The 22,450-nt window shown below is 36.0% G+C and overlaps 1 protein-coding gene across 5 annotated transcripts in view; it reads right to left on the bottom strand.

The window, feature by feature from the left end:
- The window catches only part of ZDHHC21 (zinc finger DHHC-type palmitoyltransferase 21), a 34,195-nt gene that overhangs the window by 2,528 nt on the left and 9,217 nt on the right, over positions 1 to 22,450 (bottom strand). For 4 of the 5 annotated variants that reach the window (XM_068175994.1, XM_068175998.1, XM_068175996.1 and 1 more), the window contains 3 exons: positions 20,976 to 21,087; positions 19,897 to 20,035; positions 10,889 to 11,005 (listed from right to left, as the gene is read on the bottom strand). In XM_068175994.1, coding sequence (XP_068032095.1) covers positions 10,889 to 11,005; positions 19,897 to 20,035; positions 20,976 to 21,087 — 368 coding nt within the window. Of the gene's footprint in view, positions 1 to 10,253; positions 10,308 to 10,888; positions 11,006 to 19,896; positions 20,036 to 20,975; positions 21,088 to 22,450 lie in introns of those variants that run through there. The other variant, XM_068175995.1, reaches the window with a different exon arrangement.

Below are 22,450 nucleotides of genomic sequence, written 5' to 3'. Positions count from 1 at the left end.
GCTCACATTAAGGGCCTGTCTTCCCTCTCCTGCCACAAGTGTGGCATTACAAAACTCATTCTCTTTGTTAGGGCAGGACCTGACTTCACAGCCAAGGAACACTTTGCTTCCTTGCACTGGCTTTTTATTCAGGTTTTGTCAGAGAAAACACCATCCGTGCCTACCACAAAAATTCAGATGTGGCTTTTTGAATAAAAAGGACTAAGTAAACAAGAGATTACTTCCATGGCATTTCAGCAAGGTGGTAATAGCATTTTCATAAAATGCTATAGCTCCTTTTGTAACTGCAAAAATATCTCAGTTCTAGGAATTATTCTCTGGTCAACTCAAAGCTGTTTATCAAACAGCTAATAGCAGGTAATAGCATTTTCATAAAATGCTATAGCTCCTTTTGTAACTGCAAAAATATCTCAGTTCTAGGAATTATTCTCTGGTCAACTCAAAGCTGTTTATCAAACAGTACAAAATAATACTGGCATATTTGAAATCAATAATGGCAAATGGTCTTTCATAAAACAGTAACATGCTACTCCAGACTCTAAACAGACTCCTAGCTATGGAAAATTTATTCTACCATTTCAAAAGAGGGGCCTTTAAACCAGCTTTGAGTGCAGAAGTAACATCACCAAATACCTTAAAAATGGCTTTCTGCTGTGTTTATACACACTACTTATTCATTAATACATTTGTACTGCTCCCTAAAATACTGTGTTTGAGATTTTTTTGGGGGAAAATCACAGATTGGAAACTGGAGATTGTATTTCAATTTAAGTGTTGTCATGGCATGTTATCAAGACCTGAAAGGTTCTCAGGGTCTGCTGTCCTCCAAACTGTAACCTGGTAAATTAACTAAGTTAAAGTACCAAACCAGGAACTAACTTCCTTCCTTTCCTCCCTTCCCTTTGCTCCTTTCCCTCTCTCCCTCCCTCCCCTTCCTTCATTGCCTGCCTGATTCCTTCCTCCTTCCCCCTTACCTAAAATGCCAAGAAATTCCAAAATGCCAACTTCAGATTACTTTTGCTTTACAGTAAAGAAATTGGGGCTGAGCAGCAAGTTCTTTGCCTCTTGGATACCTCTTCAATATTAAAAAAAATTTAGAGACACATTTTAAAAGCTGCAAAGTAGCAAAGAAACACTGCTCTGAAGTTTACCTGCTTAACAAGTACTAGTGATGGAATTTAAGAAACAAAATACCTTTCCTGCCCCTCATACCTTCCCTCCCCCAACACTGCTGCCACACAGGCTAATTTGAAATGTATTTTCATTTGAGAGTGAACCAATTTACCTTTTCACATGAAAGTGAAACTTCACAGCACCCCAGGAAAGTCAGTAGCCCCTCTGGAGACAGAAGATGAAGGAAAAGGAGAGTACCACAGCTAAGTTATGACCTGGTATTTAAGGCTTCCTTCTCAGACATGATTTTTTTTTTTTCTTTTGGAGACAAAGGACCAGAATAACCATTATTCTTCTGAATGAAAAGGTGGTCTGTTCATTAACATATCTCATAAATGTCTTCCAATCAGAGTATCATTTCTCTTATGCATTTGATGCATACCAAGGTTTTGCTACAACATCGGAATTACTGTGTTCAGCATAAGAGGCTTTGGTTGTCTGCATCTACTATCAGCTTGGATTACTATTAATACAAACAGAACTCTGCTAAGATTTTTTTTCCGGACTCAAAGCTAATACTAATGTTAAAACCTTTTTTGAGCACTGGCACTCATCCAAAAGTTTAAAATAACTTGGTATGAGCAAACATCACCTATCTATGGTGTCCTTGTAATCTCTAAAAATACCTTGAAATTTGCAATTGAATACAAGCTGAAATTGACAAACACGACTGATTAATTTGACATGATGGATCATCTGGATTCCCAAAGACATCATCCTGATTGGAAATAAAAATTGCTCCTGCACCCGGTTATTCAGAGATGACCATCTTAAAGCAACTACAGGAAAAAAAAAATCACACCTTAGTGAGACAGGAAAAAGAAATTAGAGGAAATAAACAAGGAATAGGAATAGGAAAAGGGCAAAGTGTTCAGATTCTGCTGAGGGGAGAAAAAATATGGGTTTTTTCATTCTGAGGATATACTACAAATCCATAAAAGTAGTTTGCTTACTCTAAATTAAGCAAGCTACTGCCACAGCTAAGACAGCTATAAGAGGAAGGAGAAGAATGGAAAGACACATATGTAAAAGCACTGACAGAGTTCTGCAAACCAACCTCAGATTCACTCACAAATTAATGCATCCACATTAGCTCCAAAGAGAACTGCACCATTCACATCTACACTTCCATTTAACATAACCAACTGCTAAAAAAAAAAAAATTAGAAAGATCTCATGCACTGTTTAACTGTCCTATAGGATGGGTTTTATCATGAACTAATTCATCATGAAAAAGGCACAAAGGATATTTTTCGCTTACTGATCCATGTTTTCAGGTATTTTTCACTCACTGATTCATGTTTTCCAAAGTATAAACTGTACTTTGTAACTTTCAGGACTAACTCCAAAGCATGCAGCTCCAATCCCTGATTCAGTTTTTCTTTTGTGTTTGCTTAAAGTGTCATGCAATCATTACAGCTCTATTAAATACTTGCAGTAGTAGAATGTAAGCACTATGCCATGCTTTTAGCATTTTCAAATGTTCACTGTAAGGGAATCAGCAGAAAAGTACAATGAAGCAGAAAAAGAGGAAACAAAACTTGCAAGCCTTCCTGGATCTGCAGCTTTTGCTTTTATCTGAAAGTTCAAGACAGCACATCCTTTATAAAAGGGTTTTTTTTTTTTTTTGTCTTCTCTCTTAACATCCTTTCATGGTGTGCATGCAAGTGACAGGTGAGCAACTCAAGAATATAAAATACTAAACACAGAAAGAATACATCGTATTTGAGAAATTTTCTTTTCTTTTGGCATTAAATACATACTGGGTTTACTTCTGGCCACTTCTTAGCATTCTTTCCTTAATCTAGATTTTTATAAAAGATAGTTAATTTTATCAACTACAATTACGTTCAGCCTGAAAACTATTAGTTCTATTTAAAAGTGAAACCCCTATATCAGACTCATGTGCTAAATGAAAAATAAAGCTACACTCTTGTTACTTCTAGGGAATAGTTCTGCACTCCTCTATGTTCTGATTAATTTAGTTAAATAGATTTCCAATTTATTTATTGGCTATTAGATAATGACTCACTGTAAAGAAACCATCTAAAATGGAGACACTACAGGCAGATCTCTTAACTTCAGGCTATTTCCAATTTAGGCAAAACATATTATATTTATTGATCCTTATAAACACCTCAAAAAATATAAGGGAAAAATATTTAAGAAATAGGTTCACACAGAAGTCATTTTAATAGTCTGATGTCTAAATCTGACAAGCAACATGTAAACAAAATGTATTCAGCCCCTAAAACACTCAAATATTATTTTTATAGCTATTTATCTTCAAGTGGTTAAAGGTACTACCTTAACTATTAAGAAAATATATTAGTTAAAGAACTTCCTCTTTGAGTGATGAACCATGAATAATTTTGAAATGATATATGATGATATTTTATACTTCTTGCACAATATAAAATCTGATTATATTTTCTAACTTGCACTTATTTCTTAAAATATTGTAAATTATTAATTTCAATAAAAATAGTCATATTTACATAAGAACATGCAGTGATCTTCTGCTACCTAGAATGCCTTACACTTCTATTTATTCCTACATTTTAAATATCTCATAAAAAAGGGGTTTTTTAAATTTTTATGGTAAATATGCATTTAAAGATGTCAGATTACATTCATTAAAAATGCTAAACAAAGTGGAAATCTATTTGAGAGAAATAAGGTAAAGATACAAAAGAATTTACATAGTTAACAAACTCATATTTGAAGTCCAGGACATTACTAATTCCTGACAATTTAATTTATAGAACTTCATGCAGTCTTCTAATAGGAGATCTAGCTATAGGTGGATTAAAGGTAAAGACAGGAAAAGGAGAAGGGAGATAATGTTAAGGAGGGAGGGAGATAATGTTAAGAAGGGAGGAAGACAGATAATGTTAACATTAGTTTATTTTCTGTTAGTAATTTCCAGTTACTCTTTCAGGGCTATAGTTTAAATATACTTTGCTTTCCCATCTCTAATTACTTTATATCTTACTCTATATTGTAGCCACAGAAAGAATACAATTGCTTGGAAATCCTAATTTTCCCTACCAATCCTAATTTTTAATATGCTAAACTTAATTATGAGGATTAATAGTTCCTTGATTACACTTCTGCCTTTTTTGAAAAAACAGGAAAGCCCTTAGTAGTCACTAATCAAAATAGTATTTAATAGATTATCTGATTAAATATATGATTGCAAATATTTTTAATTACAAGATATTTTTAATAAAGACAAAAAGCATTTCATCAGAACTAGATCACTTGTCACTCTGCGTATTAAATCAGCAATGGATCAATACTATAAAATACACAAAGAATTAAAAAGCTCTTGATTTTACTAACAGAATAACTGCAGCTACATTTTCATTATTTTGAAACACAATCTTGGTAAGAAGATTGGAAAACTACCCAGTAAAATACACTTGCTAATTTAAGGTGAAAAGGAGAAACACTGAAACAATAAAAAGCAAATATCAGCATTTTAAAAAGCTTCTAAGGGGAAAAATGTATGTGGTAGGTACCATACTGTGCACTAGGCAGTCTGCTGAATACTATTTTCCTTCTATCCTTCCTACAGAAAATAAAGGGAAATTTCTCTTTTTCACATCCAGAAAGTACTGATGCAAGAGGACACTGGCATATCACTGTACACCATTCAAACAGTTAATTAACAGGAAACCCTGGTAGCATTAATTAAATTAATAAAGTCACTGTCCACTTAGTTTATGATAATATATCCACTACCTTGCACAAAGGCCACATGGTATCTATTAAATTTATAAAAGCCTATCCATTAAATAGTTCTGCCCCAGAGAAACAAGTTAATTACTAAATAATTTCAATGAAAAGTTTTCCTCTGCAACACTAGCATAAATCACTCTAAACCATATTTAATGGACCATAATGGAAGAATTAAGAAAACTTCTTTTCTTCCATAGAAATAGTTTGTTACAACATATGGAAAAATGAAAACACTGTTTATTGTTTGAGATAAAAACAATCAAAGGTAATCCTTTAAAATTAGGGTTCAGATTAGTCTCTGCAAAGGATGCTGTTTAACTGAAACATCTGGTAGTGTTACATTGAGAGACAGGCCTTTTTTAACTTTGGAAATGAGATTAGTAGATCAGTTATTTGTAAGTGTCCAAGTAATTTCTAATTATTTTATCTGGGTCACAGATAATCCGCTTTTACAGGGCTCCCACAATGACATCAGAGGATCACTGTTGAACTGATTATCCTGTTACCTTCCACCATCCATGGGAAGACCAGATTTTCCTTTTGTACAGAGAAAGAGAAAGAAGTGGCTGATTGCTTCAGACAGGTGGCAGCCAACAAAATAAAGAATACCACAGATCTTGAGAGGAAGAAAATCTCATACATGCAAAAGGTACCAGCTTTTAAAAAGCAGTCAATAAACTGAATACTTTTTAGCAGTGTCTGGGACAATTTAAAAACTCACTAGATATGAACAAGTATCTAAATAATCAGAAAATACATTGTTTAAAAAACAGTATGCCATGTAATTTTTTACATGTTCTATAGTAATGCCTTGTAGATCAAACATAACTAATAGAAGAACCCTCAGTAGAAACAGAAAAACTGGATTTATTATCATTTAACTCTTAATGTGAAAGACAGAGAAATAATTTCTTAAAACTAAAATGGAATATGAGTGAGAGAAATGCAAAAGCCAGGGCTAATCTTCTACTAATATACACATGAGCATCCTGGCTGTTACACTTTTTTTAAAAAGACTGAATCAAAGCGCTCTTTTTAAAAGAGCTCTGTGCTTTCAACAACCATACATCAGAAACAATCTGGGGCTGATAAAACAGACTTTTTTTCCCTTGGTGAATTTATGCCTTTTCCTATGAATAAATCAATAAATAGGCAAGTTATGATTTTTTTGGGTTTTTTTGAGGCTTTGGGTTTTTAAACATCTGTTACATATAAAAATGAGAGAAAAATTCTTGAAAAACACATGTCAAGAAAATATGTTTTGAGAAAGCAAGTAAGTTTCTGGGTACTATTTGATTTAGCTTCCCAATAAATTTTATTCTTTCATATAATGACATGAAAAAAGCAAATGGAAATAAAAATTAGTAACACAGATACATCCTTCTCAATACTTTCTTTAGCTTAAGTGCAAAGTACTCTTTTCTAGATAAACTGGTTTTGTCTCTTCAATGCAATGTCATTAACACATCCAAGCAACTGCTGCACAAGACTGATTGTATTTTTTTTTCACAGAAGATTTTAAAACTGTCTGAGATGGACAAAGTGATAATTTACCTATAAATCATACTTCTAAGACTTACAACAAAGCCCCAGTAAAAACCTACATCTCTACCTTCATGGAGTTTTAAGTGTCTATACTGGAGCTACCTTGTTACCCTGTAATGATTAGGAGAAAAGACTACTTGTGGAGTACAAGCAGCTATAAGAGGTCTGAAGTAAAGAGTAACAATAATCTTTAAAATTGTTACTTTCAGTAAGAGAGTAAAAGAGTTAGACCCTTTTAAGGTGCAACTCCCAAAATTCTTTCTGGTATCTTTTTATCTTACTTTAAAAGTTTGCTTCTACTTTTCAAACAATGTCATTTTAAAAGAACACAAGCTCCAGTTAAGGAATATAAAATTCTAAATTGCTCTACAAGAAATGACAGGGAATAGAGGAGTGGAAAAGGAAGTAACAAGCACTAGACACAGGCAGGCCTTCAACATTAAACGCATAATCATTTTGGAAATTACCTTTGACGGTGTTTTAATTCATGGGTGAAACCAATTTTTTCCATCCAGTTCTCTAAAAACTTGAATATTTTAAGTAAGAATACTAATTGTTGATGAGATTTTAAGAGGTGTATCTTCTTAAGAATCCTAGAGTTCCTAAATTATGATTTTAAATTTCTCCCTATTTCAGAGGCTTATGAATCAGACAGAACCTAGATACTTTTATTTTCAAAGTATCCAAATAAAACTTCCCCAAGAGTAATGTAAAGTACATGCTAGAAGAAGTATCAAAATTCAGAATGATAACTAAATTAGAGTAAAATAAAGCTCAGGGAAAGCAACTGGGGAAGGAGGAAGAAATGAGCCATGTGTCCCTTCTGATAGAAGTGTGTTTCACATATGCTAGTTTCTAGGGAGAAAGCACTAATCCTGCAGAGGCCACCTCAGCTGCTCCCCTCTCCATCAGAACAATTCATGTCAGAAGTTCCTCTAAGGACAGTTTTTGCCAACCAGCTGTTCTCCTGTCATTGTAGGAAGTCACCTCCTTTGCTCTTTGGCTTCCTGGACCTCCAAATGAGTTATGAATAGCCTTGTGCTAATGATACCCTAACAGTGATACCGCAGTCACAGTGGTGGCAAATGTACTCAGAGAAATTACTGTGTGATAGGTACTTAGACTATTAATCACCTTATCAAGCACTACAGCCTCAAGAACATTCTCCCTGTAAGAGACAAATTTTAGTATAAAGCTCACAAAGTTTTCATTTTTACCAGAGTGCATATTTTTTTCATCTACTGAACACACATGAAGCAGGTTAACAGCAGAATACACACATATGGAGAACACATGCATATTTTTCTTAAAGACCTTTAAAAATTGATCTCCTATTATAACAAATGACAGTTACGCAATGACAGGCACAGATCAGTCAACTGTGCAACAAACCTGAATTTTGCAAAGTGCTAGCACACATGGCAGAATACTTCACCTGCACTTCATACTGTGCTGCTTTGCTTTTCTGTCTTTAGCTACTGCCCCGTTCCAGAAAAACATGATGGAGGATATTTATGCATTCAGCCAAACATTTTATGACTTCTGAAAATATATATCGAAGAGGAGAAAATGCCAATCCTCTGAAAACCTATGAAAAACTTTGGCTCATTGTTATGGTTTGTCAATATAGCACTTAGCTCAATTCTAGTAAAGTGTAACTCTGCTTCTAAAAATGTACACAAAGATCACATTCAAATTTATTATACATTAAACTTTATCTATCTTGGTGCTTTAGCAAAAGGATAAACCTATGTAAACATAAATCAAGAATCTGGAGGTTTTTAATAAGCATATCCAATATTCCTTGAAAAAACGGGCCTCAGCTTTATAGTCTAAGATGAAACAAAAACTATTGGCTTCATTTCTGGAAAATTATTTAATGATAGTCAAGCAAGTTTACCTTACGGAGAATCAGGAAGTCTTATTACAAAAGGGTTAAAGTTTGATTAATCTTAGATTTATCTTTCTTTCCAAAATTTTTTGTAGCAGTTGTAATGTTAAACACCAAAGAACCTTAACCTGCTGGACTCATTTAGCAACAGTTTGCACCCAGCGAACTTTAGATCACAGAGCTGCAACACTTACTGTCTCTACTATTTAAAACCAGCTTTTTTTCCTAGGAGCTGTGGAATTAATCTCGGTAGATGTTAAACTGCAAAAAGAGGCACAAGAACATGAACTACAAAAATGTGTATTACCTGTCTTCCCATGCAAGCACAAGAGTTGCTTTGCCTCTTTCAAAAGCTCCATGCTCTTGTCTCTTGCACACATCTCTAGGCAGGTTCAGCAATCATTAAACTTAACGCTTCCAAGAACAGCCACAGAGCAATTCATATGACATGAATGCTTTAACTGTGTATCCATACCTCCAAGCATCTTAAGTTTGTTTCACGGTCATTTTCTGCACTATCCCACTTTAATGATTGCATTCTGCTATCAAGGTTTGATCTACACCTTATACCAAGTTAATTGCATCACTAATTCTGTATTTAATATAGAGCTTATTTCAGATATCATTTGCTTAATTTACACAGGAAGGCTAGATGCTGAACAGTAACTCCAGCACAGAACACAGCAGAAACATCACTGCTTCTTAGCGTTCATGGTTCATTGCTTCTACAGGGCTTGAACATCTTGCATACTCAATGCGCTCAGCTTCTGGATGGGTATACCAGTTTTGTTGCTTCCCTACTTTACCACCACAGGTCTGTATTTTGAGAGCCTGCAGAGAAAATACTAACTCACCTGCTGCCCTCTCCTCTGCCTTTTCCAGTTGCTAGGCAAAGCTTCAGTGCTTTGTAGGAAGCAAGTCTCAACACAACGGTGCTGGCAATCAAAAACCATTTGTACCAAAAAAGTTTCTGACACCATTTGTAGACTAAGCACAACTGCAACAGACTTGCTTTGTTTGTTTGAAGACTGACTGATTGTTGCCAAGCATATTTCCTCAAAACGACTGTATTATTTATTCTTCCTAATTCTGTATTTAGAAAGAAAGGAATGCAAAGGGAGAAAACAATTTCAAAGCAATTTGAAATGCTCTGAGTGGGGGATGGACTACACGACCTACATTCTTCAGTGAGTCAATGCAACAGCATCCACATGGTGTGAATAAATTAATGACTGGAGATACACCAGTAATGGCTTTCTAGCTCCCCAGCAATCCCATCAAGCCTAAAAGCTTGTCCATGTGACAGCAGTCCCTCTACTTTTGGGGGGATAGGTAGGGCACAGTGAGAGGCCCTAATGAAGATCTGTACTTTTTAGCATCTGCCTCTCATAGACCATCCACAATTACTGTAGCACGTTTGTTTCACAAAGCTTGGCAAAGACAACAGAAAAGACTGTCCAGGCATACTGCAGCTCAGCAATCTGGAGAGCGGTAGTAGTAATAGTCAGTAATAATGGTAATAATAATAGACAGCATAACTACCATGACAGGAAAACCAAAAGGCAGTAAATATGGAAAGGTAATACAGTAAAACCAGAAAGAAGTATTGTTGCTTTATCTAACATAATTTAAAACTACACTGTAATTTTTTTTTCCTTTATTCCTTAAAAAAATTACACAATACAGTTGGGAGGTTTTCCATTATGTACTTACAAAAGTTAATACTGTGCAAACCTTCATAATTCTGAAGTAAAATCTCAGGCAGATCTCCAACAGTTGTAGCCAAAAATATACTGCCCCCTTGTACACTATCGTCTTTAAAAAAAAGTTCAGCAGGCTACATCAATATATATATAGCCAGCTAATGTACTCTCTCTGTCGTGTTGAACAATATTTTAAACATTTGTATGGATTCTCAAAATAACTCCAAAAATTTGCTGGCAGCTATTAGCTTCTAATGTACAGAACAGGATGTTACGCCAAAAAAAGGTTGTTTCTTGTAAGTATTTATTACATTACCAAATTAATTTAACTGAAAAATTTTTCCACACAGAGGATATTTTTTCTGTATATCTAAATGCAGAATACCCATCTGGACTGTAAACAGCACAATTATATTCCACAGTTTGCAAATAAAGAGATGAACATAAGCATATTTATCAAAATACTTAACAGAGATGCTGTGTTCTTAAAACTTGATTTGTCAGTTAGCCTCACTGTCACATAAATTTTGACAAGGCTCCACAAGAATTTAAAATAAAAACAAGAATCAACTACATATCTTGACACTGTACAATTCCAGGACACGGTATGAGTCTATTTCACTAATACAAATCAGGAAACTGACTTGAAAGTGGAATTATTAGACGCTTGTTTGTTAGAAAGCTTCTTAGATTTCACGAGTGTCAAGAGGCTTGACAGACCATGTATCAAACAAGTGCCTCATAGTCCTCCCTTACATGCAATATGCTTTTCTGCTTTGACTAATTATACTGAAAATAAAAGTAATATATACTTCTAAAATTAGATACTTACAGTGAAAATACCCATTAGCTGAGTGTAAAAGAGTCGACTTATTCCACATAGTATTATTAGACCCATGAAGGCAGATATTCTTAGGAGAGCAAGTTCATGTCTAAATACAAACACATCCTAGAACAAGACAGGAAGTAGAGAGAGACTTTAGCAGTTAAAAATTAATTAAAGTCTTTGAACCAAGTGGAAATAGCAGATAAGAGCTGTAAGAGGTGTTCTCAAAGCCTTAAAGCTGAAGGCAAATATTGGATTCTGAGCTACATTGCACATTACTGGTATATTTATTTATGTTTTAAAAGCAGAAACTAATATTTTCTTTATACATGTAAACAGTCAGTTTATTTTGCCAGACTGTTAAAAAAACTCCTTCAAGTAGTTAAGGTTTTGGGAATAGATCAAGCTCAAATGGATTATTTCTCAATCTTCCATCTCAAACTGTGCCAGACTACTACACACAAGCTATATAATACAGGAAAACTACTTGTTAAATGGTCTGATTTATTATACCTCGGCCACCAGGCACAGCACATTTCATTTTTACATCACCTCTTCTGAAAGAAAACAAACAACATTCCAAGACTGACACTTGAAGATTGTACCTACAAAGTCCAAGTACCCATACCAGATCGTTCTTACTGTAGTGCTATTATCCGATATAAACTTATCTCCCATTTTTAAAATTTGGCCTTAAGTGGATTGCTGACACTCTGGATAAGGGTGAACAGTACAGATGCTTCAGGGCACACATAAATATGATGCATTTGATCAGCTGCATTGGAAAGTCTGTTCTCAACCAGCAGAAAATATGAAAAGCATTACAGAATGTTATGTAACATCTTCAAAGGATAGAGCACCTTATTTTTATCACAGAAGAACATTTGTGGCAGTTATATTAGGTGTACTGTGAGTTCAGACCCCATTCTCTTATTTTTAAGTTACAATTATGTTCTCAAGGTTGTCTTTTGAATATACACATCTGTTTTTCCACTTACAAAAGCTAGATCATGGCAGGAAAGTATTAAAGCCTTCCAAGTAAACTTTATATTACAACCAGAATACAGAAGAGAACTGAATGAAAAGACAAAACAAAACAAAAAAAACCCAACAAACAAAACAACAACAAAAAACAACAAACCCCCCACCCGACAACACTGCTTATGTTTAACCACTAGAACCTGAATACTAGATATACTAGAATACTGGGTTTTAATTAAACAGAGAATAGTTAACGCAAATTATGTTTAGCAAAAAAAAAAAATCTCATTTTTCATTTAAGTAAATTCCATGAAGGTTCAAAATATAAACCCAGGAAAAAAAGTTTAAACTGAATACTAAAGCTGTGAAGAGAGTCAATATTTAATGAACAAGTAGAAATAACTAGTTAAGCAGCTAAAACAAAAAACAACCCCCAACTTTTCTGAACTATTGTAATGGTGCATCCCCTCTCCCCTCACTTGTTTACACTGGCCTTTCTTGCTGCTGTAGAAAATAGATTCTTTTACATCTCTTTTAATGCTTCTTACTCATTTAATGAGTTAATTCAAAGATAAATCAACTCAAACTAAAAGCAGTTATACTATTCTTTATTTCCCTTTCCACTAGCTAATGAAAGCTTTAAAGAAAAGCAAGGTAAGACATACCTTCTACTAATTGTAAAATACTTCTTTGTATCTTCATTGTTATGTTTTATTATATTAGAATTGTTTTGATGTATTCAAACTCAACTTCACAGAAAACAATAAAATTAAGAGAAGAGTGCCAACAGCAAAGTCAAACTCTGAATCTAGCATGACACTCCCTCATTAGCACCTCATGCAACTTTCATTTACAAGAGCTCCTTCTCTTGAACAACATTTTCAGCATGAAAAAAATACATCACCAAACACATGACAAAAGAAAACCCTAGCATAACAGAAGCTGTATTTTCACCTTACTCTTTTAAACCACATTAAACTAGAGTTATCTTTAAAGATACCATTAAACTAGAGATAAACTAGATAGATCTTTTAACACTAAAGAACACAGAATCAGAGAATCACAAATTGGTCTGCATTGGAAAGGACCTCAAGGATACCCGAGTCCCAACTGCCCTGCTGTGGAAGGGACATTTTTCACTACAGCAGGTTGCTCAGACCTCCATCTCATCTGGCCTTAAACACATCCAGGGACACGGCATCCAAAAATTCTCTAGGCAACTTCTTCCAGTGCCTCCTGAACCTCTGAGTAAAGAATATCTTCTTAATATGTAATCTAAACCTACTCTGTCAGTTTGAGGCCATCCCCCCTTGTCCTGCAACTACTACATGCTCCTGTAAATAGAAGCACATTATCTTTCTTGTGGGATCCCCTCAGATAACGGAAGCCTTGTCTTTTCCAGGATGAATAAACCCAATTCACAGAATCACTAAATCATTAGGGTTGACAAGGACCCCTGAAGATGATCCAGTCCAAGCCCCCTGCCAAAGCAGGGTGACCTAGAGCAGGTGACACAAGAATGCGTCCAGGTAGATTTTGATTCTCTACAGAGAGGGAGACTCCATGGCCTCCCCAGGCAGCTGTTCCAGTGCTCTGCCACCCTCAGTGTAAAGAAGTTCTGCCTCATGTTGAGGTAGAATGTCTTGTGCTTTAGTTCATGGTCACTGTACTTAAAACAGTTGCTGGGCAGCACTGAAAAGAGTCTGGCACCATCCTCCTGACATCCACCTTTGAGATATTTCTATGTATTGATGAGATCTCCTCTCAGTCTTCTCTTGTCCAGACCAAACAGTCCCAGCTCCCAGAGTCTCTCCCCATGAGAGAGAAGCTCCAGACCCCTGATCATCCTTGTGGCTCTCCACTGGACCCTCTCCAGTAGCTCCTTGTCTCCCTTGTGCTGAGGAGCCCAGAACTGGACACAGCACTCCAGGTGTGGCCTCACTAGAGCTGAGCAGAGGGGGAGGATCACCTCCCTCGACCTGCTGGCCACACTCTTCCCAATTTCCCCCCTGGATGACATTGACCCTCCTGGCCACAGGGGCTCTGATGGCTCATGGACAGCTTGTGATCCACCAGCAGTCCCAGGTCCTTTTCCACAGAGCTGCTCTGTAGGAGGTCAGCCCCAGCCTGGGCTGGCACTTGGGGCTGTTCCTCCCCAGGTGCAGAACCTGGCACTTGCCCTTGTTGAGCCTCATCAGGTTTCTCTCTGCCCAACCCTCCGGCTGATCAAGGTCCCGCTGAATGGCAGCAGAGCTTTCAGCTGGATCAGCCACTGCCCCCACTTTAGTGTCACCAGCAAACCTGCTGAGGGTGCATTTGATCCCTTCCTCCAGGTCACCGATAAACAAGTTGAATAAGATTGGTCCCAATATTGATCCTTTGGGAATACCACTGACTGCAGGCCTCCTGCTGGACTCTGCTGCACTGATCATGACCCTCTGACCTCTGCCATTCAGCCAGTTCTTGGTCCCTCTCACTGTCCATTCCTCAGTCCACATTTCCTGAGGTTATCTATGAGCATTTTATGGGAGACAGTGTCAAAAGCCTTGCTGAAGCTCAGGTAGACAACATCCACTGCTCTCCCCTCATCGACCCATCCTGCCATGCCATCACAGAAGGCCACAGATTGGTCAAACATGATTCGCCTTTGGTGAGTCCACCCTGACTACTCCTAAAGACCTTCTCTTCTTTCATGTGCTTGGTCACGGCCTCCAGAGTGATCTGTGCCAATTCCTTTCCAGGGATGGAGGTGGGGCTGACTGGCCAGTAGCTTCTCAGGTCCTCTTTTTTTCCCTTTTAGAAGATGGGAGTGACACTGGCTTTCCTCCAGTCAACAGGCACCTCTGCTCCATCATTTTTCAAAGAAGATGCAGAATGGGTTTAGCAACAACATCTGCCAGCTCCCTCAGCACCTGTGTGTGCATCCCATCAGGGCCCATGGATTTGTGGTTTTGTCTGCCTAGCTGATTTCTAACCAAACCCTCAATGGCCAACGGCAGGTCTTCTTTTCGCCAGCCTTCCTCTCTTGCCTCCAGGGTCTGGGATTACTGAAGGATGGCCTCAGCAGTGAAGTCTGAGGCAAAGAAGGAATTCACTCTGCCCTCTCTGTGTCTTTTGTCACCAGGTTACCAATCTAAATTCAGCAGTATCCCCACAATGGTGGGGATCTTCCTACTATTTCTTTTGCTGCTGATATACTTGTAGATGTCTTTCTTGTGGGCCTTGATATCTCTCTACAGATTTAATTGCAATGGGTCTTGCCTTTCCTTGTTGCATCCCTGTTTTCCTTGTCCATACTCCTATATTCCTCCCATACGCCCTCTCTCTTTTTCCACATTCCTAGCAAATGAATTCTTAAGCAATTTTGAACTGGAAATCAATACTGGGCCCTCAAATCTGTACAGACAGAACAACATTTTTCTATAGAAAACCAGAGTATATGCAGTAACTGAGGTTTTTGGCAATCAGACTTTAATAATAGATTGAATTACACAATTCTACATGGGAATAGAATTTTTAACTCCATGAAAACAAAGACCATTTTAAAAAACCATAATAGTAATACTAATAGTAATGATAATAATAATAATATATTTAGGATGCTGCAGCTTTGCATAAAAGCTCAATGCAATTTGGTTTTATTATTCCTTTTTAAAACTGACAAGAACTTTTTTTCAGCTGAGAAAATCAATCAAAACTATAATCAATCAAAACTAGTCAATAACTAACCAATCCCTATTTCAATGTGTTTTGAACAGATCCTCTTGTTCAAACACCACTTAGTATTCATTAGTCTCAGTGCAGTGTGACTACTGAGTTAGCATGATTTTGGATTTTGGGGTGCAGGCTACTTTTGCTAAGAGAAAGAACTATACAGACTGAGCCACAAAGCATACGCCCAGATTACCTGACACCAACAGTGCATGAAAACTCATCTATCATGGCACAATAGAGTTTTATTCCACAGCAGCTTTTTTTACATTGCGCTAGGCTATCATATACGGACTTGGTACAGATGTTGAACGCATATTCTTTACAACATGAAAGCTTTCCTTCAGGTAGCCTCTTTCTCATCTTCTTTATGTCAGCTCCACAGCTTAACTGGTCTGCCAAAACTTCATGTTCATGTGGGTTGCTGCCACTGCCTTTCTACTTAGCAATTCCTACACCACACATATGTATATTCCCTCTTGGCTGCTGCCTGTTCTCAACGTTTCTAAATTCCATTTAGCTGCTACTTCTACCTATCCAGTCAAACTGCAAGGATTCTTAGTTACCCATAAAAATGCACAGAAATGTGAACAATAAGAACTTATCACAAAACATGTGTAGGTCTATAGGATTATGCTGAAAAATGGACTACAAACCACGAGATCTGGTATCTTTATCTCAATCGGCAACACTAAAACATTCTATAGAAAGAAGCCACCAGGACAGATAAACAGTAGACTTCCTCGACCCTACAGCAGAACACATGCCTCATCTTCATTTGTGAGCATCAACCACTATAGATGACCCCTACAATGAATGCTACCACTGACTAGGTCAACAGCCACCACAGCTTTATGCTATCATACAGGAGAGAGGTCAAAAACGACAATGGGCCCAGTCCTAGATTGTAGTCCATTATAAGACCAATGCTTCCAAATTCAAGTCTCTTGGTACTCTACCTATAATAACAATAAAAAAAACCTCAAAAACATATAACAAGTCCCTGCCATGGCACTATTATATCTTAATAATTTTTCATTTACAATGGAAGATTAATTTATTTAATCTTTATTCTTTACTGAAATATGACACACATAGAGATTAATATACAAGAAAAAATATAAAGACACCTCTTCTTTTGTTGGGGAATGATATTTTGTGTAACACCTGCTTGTCTGTGCTCAGTTGTAAATGCCTGGGATGTCTGCCCCAGCCAGCTGATGAAGTCAGTCTATCAACTTGGCTATCACAAAAACAGGCTTTCCAGAAAGCAAACTAAAAAATACAGACTGCAGGTTTTGTAGGAAGAAAAAGGAAGGACTTTAGTCAATATTCATGTACTGTCCTTATAACTATACTGTAGGAGAGCAAGGTTGGGCTGGTTTTGCAGAAGACTGAGATGGAAAATTTTGATGTTTTCATTTTTTAAAAAACTCTCCCATCCTGCACATAATTTTGTGCTTCTCAGAGAGAAAGTTTCCTTTTAGACTCTCTTTACAGTATAAATGTAAATGCTGGATAATACACATTTCCAGATTTTCATTAATATTAGTCAGAGCATAATACTACTGCAAAAAATCCTTTTCCAAAGTCAATAACAATGATTTATAATTGCAGAAATAGGCACAAAATAACAAAGGGTCCTAAGTTTTTGTATGTCAGGAGGTTTGGCTACAACAATTATTGCAGCAACATTTCTAGCAAACAGAATGTATCAGCAGAATTCCTGTTGCTTAAAAGATTAAAAGCCTTCTATAAATAAGGTAAAATACACTGCCAAAGCATTTACTTTTGCAATTTGACCAGCTGTATCTAGAATCTGTGCCAGTACAGCCAAAGAGAGAGCAACTATGTAGTGATAAATCTAGTATATATTCTTCTCATCTCATTATTCACAAGATTGATTCATTCCTAAAAGATACAGGCCTCCTGAAATTTTTTCATAAAGTTGTAAAATTAACAATATTCCTGTGTTAACCTCTGAAAATCACCAAAGCTTGCAGAAGAACTAATATGCTGATTTTATTCAAACAATGTATTTTTCTTGTGCTATCATCCCACATAATCGATTTAATTATGATCTCCTTTATTTCTAGCAGTAATTGCACTCCTCCTGCTGGACAATCAGAGGTAACAACCATAGCCTAACTTTCTGGCAGCGTATCAGTTACAAGAACCAAGACTACTATGAAGCAATTTTCTGCAGTAAGAGGCGAAGCTGAAAGATTGTGTCTCTACAGAAACTGCTTCATCCACCACCTTTAGAGCTATCACCCTTGACTCAGAACAGTTAATTTAAAAATTTTGTGGTTTTCTTTCTTGACCCTTTAGAAATAAAAACACAAGTTTTAATTCAGTAAAAGATACTAAAATGCTGGTCAAATTTACATAATGCATTAATCACTACTGTAACAAAATTATTATTTCACAATAGCAGTAAAAGCAATTTCAATTCTACAGCTTCTGTGTTTTGTACTACTTTATATCTGAAGAATAAAAATTTAGATGAAGGCACACTGCCAAAAATTCACAAGTATTTTAATGAGCAAGAATAAGCTTATTCCAGATGGCTGTTTAGAAAAAAAATCATCCAGTTCTTTGAATCTGTTCTAAACACTAGCCCCTGTCAATTCAGAAAATGTAAGCACTCATTTACAGCCAAAATTTCAACAAAGAACAGCGCTTTTGTGAAAGGCTGAAGGTACAGCACTCTCTGGAATGCTGAGGTACCTCAGCTTTAATTGACAGAAAGGAGATAAAAAGAATCTTGCAGTATGCTTGCCTAAAACCCTAACTACTACACTAAGCCAACCTTTTCACCAGTCCTGCTCATTTGATGTCAAAAAGACATAGTTCTGACAAAACATTCTCTGGCACAAATATATACAGCATCACATCCTTAGCAACACTTTAAAAAATCAGCTTCATGGAACTCCAGTGTCATCTTCCAGGCAGATATATTGACTAGGCATGCCAACTATTTTAGTTTTCTCTATTTCACTGTGTGCTCTCCTATTCTGCAACTGAAAAACTGAGAAATCTAAATACTATTTAGTGTTACACTGTACTTAACAAAGGTCTGAACAGCCCAGACCTGCTCTGTCCACTGTTTTTCTATAGTGTATAAACATATTTTACTCTCTGGGACACTGTTATATATATATATATAGATACTGTATACTATAGCACAGATCCACTTTGTAAAAGGAAGAGTTTAATTTGAAGTGTTCACATATGGAAATTGATAAACCAAAAAAAACCACAGATAAAACTAAACAAAACTAAACAGAGCAAAGTAAGTGATTTCTTCCACAGTTCTCTGTAAATTTAGGCAGCCAAATACAGGAACGTGATCCTCTCTTCAGGCCAACACATTAAAATGGGTAAAAATAATTGTTGCACATGTATTCTGCCTTCTAACCTGTCACCTGTCAAAGGAGTAGGTATTAAAATTAAGACTCTCTCCAAACAAATTCAAATGAATCCAGTTTTACTGGCAAGAACAAGTTTTATACACATTCATACTTGTTTTTTGAATTGTCACTATTAATGATTATTTATTATCACCTCTTTAGGTATTGTAAAATATCTGAAGTAAACATGATTTCCATGTCCCTCTCTTGCACAGACTACCCTCAAGGCAAATAATTTGGTTACTTTTCATACTGCTTTTAAAAAGCAAGTCTAACGGACAGAACTTTGGCTTGTTACCTAGACTGTTAAGTCCACTTTCTCTGCTTTTTACTGATGACAAGACATGGAAATACTGTAACTATTTATATATAGTCCACATGAAACAAACCAAACTTAATTCTTCCTTAACCCACATAACCTTTTCAAATCAACAGAAAATACTGTTACAAAACCAATGTATATTTTTCCCCTTGTAGAATGACCATGTGTTTTTCTCCTTTCTTAAAAAAAGCAATATCAGCTTTTTAGAACATGCTATTAGGATAGCTATATATTCTGCATAAATCTACTTTGGAATAAATAAAAGGAAATTTGAATACATCTAAAGTAGTTACCTTAATTCTTTCCAGCACTAATAATCACTTCCAAAGAAAGCCAACTGGTTCTTCCCTCCTTTCCTAGATTCCTAAGAGAACTAGCATTGTGTTTTTAACACAAGGAAATCATATGCCCTTTCATAAAAATATTTTGTTACTTACCATAAATCAGTTTGCTTAGTAACATACAGCTAGTTGAACTCTCTTCATTGAGAGTGAACCTGGGCCACCAAAAATGCGCAATAACTAGATGCCAAAACAAATTACATTGCAATACTCTTTATTCGTGTCACAGAGAAAACAGGTTCTTACCCAGTTTTCTTTTTTCAGAGGCAAAAAGTAGTAGTAATGGCAGAAGTCAAGTATCAGTGTATAGGAACTAAGGATCTGAGTGTAGAAACACAGCTGCAAAAACAGCCAGTGATTGTCTTCACCAACACAATTATTAATCCTGCAGAGAAACAAAGTATGCATATATAAAAACCAAAATACAAACACTAAAGTTATGATACTGTGAATAGAAGACTTTATGATTGCTTAAGGAGCAAATTACTGAATCCCCTGCACCACAACTTAAAGCCCAGGTTGTGCTACTGAGATAATTGCTTAGAACAGGAGACACACTTCTCTGTATTTTTATATAGCAAAGATACTGCTGCAACTTTAAGTAAAACTCTAGTAATAAAATTGTTTTTTGAAAGTCTGCAAAATTTCACAGTAATATGTCTTATCTTCTGCTTCTCAATTCATTTCACAGGTCGTGAACTACAAAAGTGCAAACAAAATGGAAATGCAAACAAATGTTTTAAAAAAAATGTGATCACAGGCTACCCCAGTAACAAAGAAATATGACTTAAAAATGAACCAAAGGTACAGAAGACAATACAGGCATCCCTATTCAGAAACTTCTGCATACTCCAACATGAAAAGAGTACAGGAAACACAAGGATTCTATCTGTATTAGGTACAAAATCAAGTCACATGGATGCAATTTCATACAAGCATTGGCACAGACAACAGTACCAAGCTAAGCCAGCATGACAGAAGCACTATACTAGTACTATTCTCTGAAGTAGACAAACTTGACAAAAAAAGGTAGTTTGAAAAAGGGCTAAACCAACCTAAGGGAGTTCTGACATCAATTTTGTCCTGTGCAGTTTGTCTTGTAAAAATTATACCTCAGAACTACTTTCAGAAATGTTTATTTTCACTTTAAGTTTTATTGGTAGGTATAGGAAAGCTCAAATTTATTACTTCCTTGCTTTAAATGCCTAAATGATTAAGCACCACTTGGAAAGAAACAGAAAAATGAGCAGCAGTCAAGACCACAAATTTCAGAATGATTTACTAAAACAACAGTAGATAATTAGAAGAAAATGTCTTGGTTTTACCATGGACAGTGGTGATCCATCCTCCTCACGCAATGTCTACAGCGACTGCAATGGTGTGAACGTTTTGGTCTCATCATATTGCATTTGTTACATAACTCCCAATGCTCTCGTTCTAGGTGAAAATGTAAAGACACGTCAGAGAGATTTAAACTCGGTAATGTGTACTCATAATAAATCCGTATGCTTGTAACTCTGATTAAAAAAACAAATCTTACTATGATCTGAGAAGGATAAGCACCACATAAAAGCTTTTTCCCACTGTGACCTTAACTAAACTAGAAGATATTACTGCTACACCATGCCAGTTTCTGTCTCCAAAATGCCCTGTTTTCCTATAAATTTCTACAAAGTAATTATTACAGAACAAAAGCTGTGACTCAGACAAGGAAGACTACAACTCAATTATTTCCTTACATTTCTACTGTGAAAAAAATTATCACAGACAGAATCAAGATACGATCTCACTGCTATTCCAGAACCTCCTGAGGAAATAGTGCTACTGCTAGCTAAAATATGACACACGGTGAACACTTCAGGAGCATCTTCCATCTCAAAGCATTTTAATGACATGCATATCACCACAGGCAATTTTATATATTTAACAACCACAGAAAGACATAGAGGATAACCTTGTATTTACAAATATATACTATTTTTAAATTACTAATATGAGATTCTTTAAAAGCTAATCTCCAGAGATACTGAGTAGCTGAAAGTACCAAGAGAACTATTGCTCAGCGTGGCTATTATTCATCTCAAAATGCACCACCCAAATTAGAGGAATTCTTTGGAAATGAAAATTCAAATTATATGTTCAAAAATTTCATCTTCACATGGGAAACAGTAAGATTAACATTGAAATAATTCCAGTTACAAAAGCATATATTTTCTGTGTTTAAGGAAAAAAGATGGACAACTGAGAAATACTTTGACTGTTCAAATTGTTTCTCCCTAAATAATCTTTTTTGAGGCACAAAAATTTCTCATATCTCAGGGATAAAGGGAAAAAAGGAAAAAAAATAGTATTTACAGAAGGACATTCTGAAATTTTATACTGTAAAACACTGTCCCAGTGTAAACAAAATAAAGTTATATTTAGCACTTCTGAGCCACCTGCAGGCAGCTCTAATCTGGTCTTGCTTGCTGCAAAATAACATTTGGACACTGGAAGTAAAGAAACTCAATATCTGAGATCATTAAACTAGTACTAATGACAGATGGAAACTGATTTACAATCTGTTCCCATAAATCCAGTGTCATAAAGGTGTCGTTCACTAATAGGGTAGCTAGCAGCAGAGTTCAGAAACACCCCAACTCATTTTTAACACAATTTATACTATGCAAAAATGTATCCTCCTGTCAGCCTAGAGCATACCAGACAATTTAAATGCTACCTCCAAAAGTACAATACCCCTGATATATCACACACCAAATCAAAATATCAAAGTCATGACCTAGCCTAAATATTTCACCTT

This window comes from Anomalospiza imberbis, chromosome Z, assembly GCF_031753505.1.
Source record: "Anomalospiza imberbis isolate Cuckoo-Finch-1a 21T00152 chromosome Z, ASM3175350v1, whole genome shotgun sequence".
In the NCBI taxonomy this organism is placed as follows: domain Eukaryota; kingdom Metazoa; phylum Chordata; class Aves; order Passeriformes; family Viduidae; genus Anomalospiza; species Anomalospiza imberbis.
Note: the sequence above shows the minus strand (reverse complement) of the source record. Positions and strands in the feature narration are given on the sequence as shown.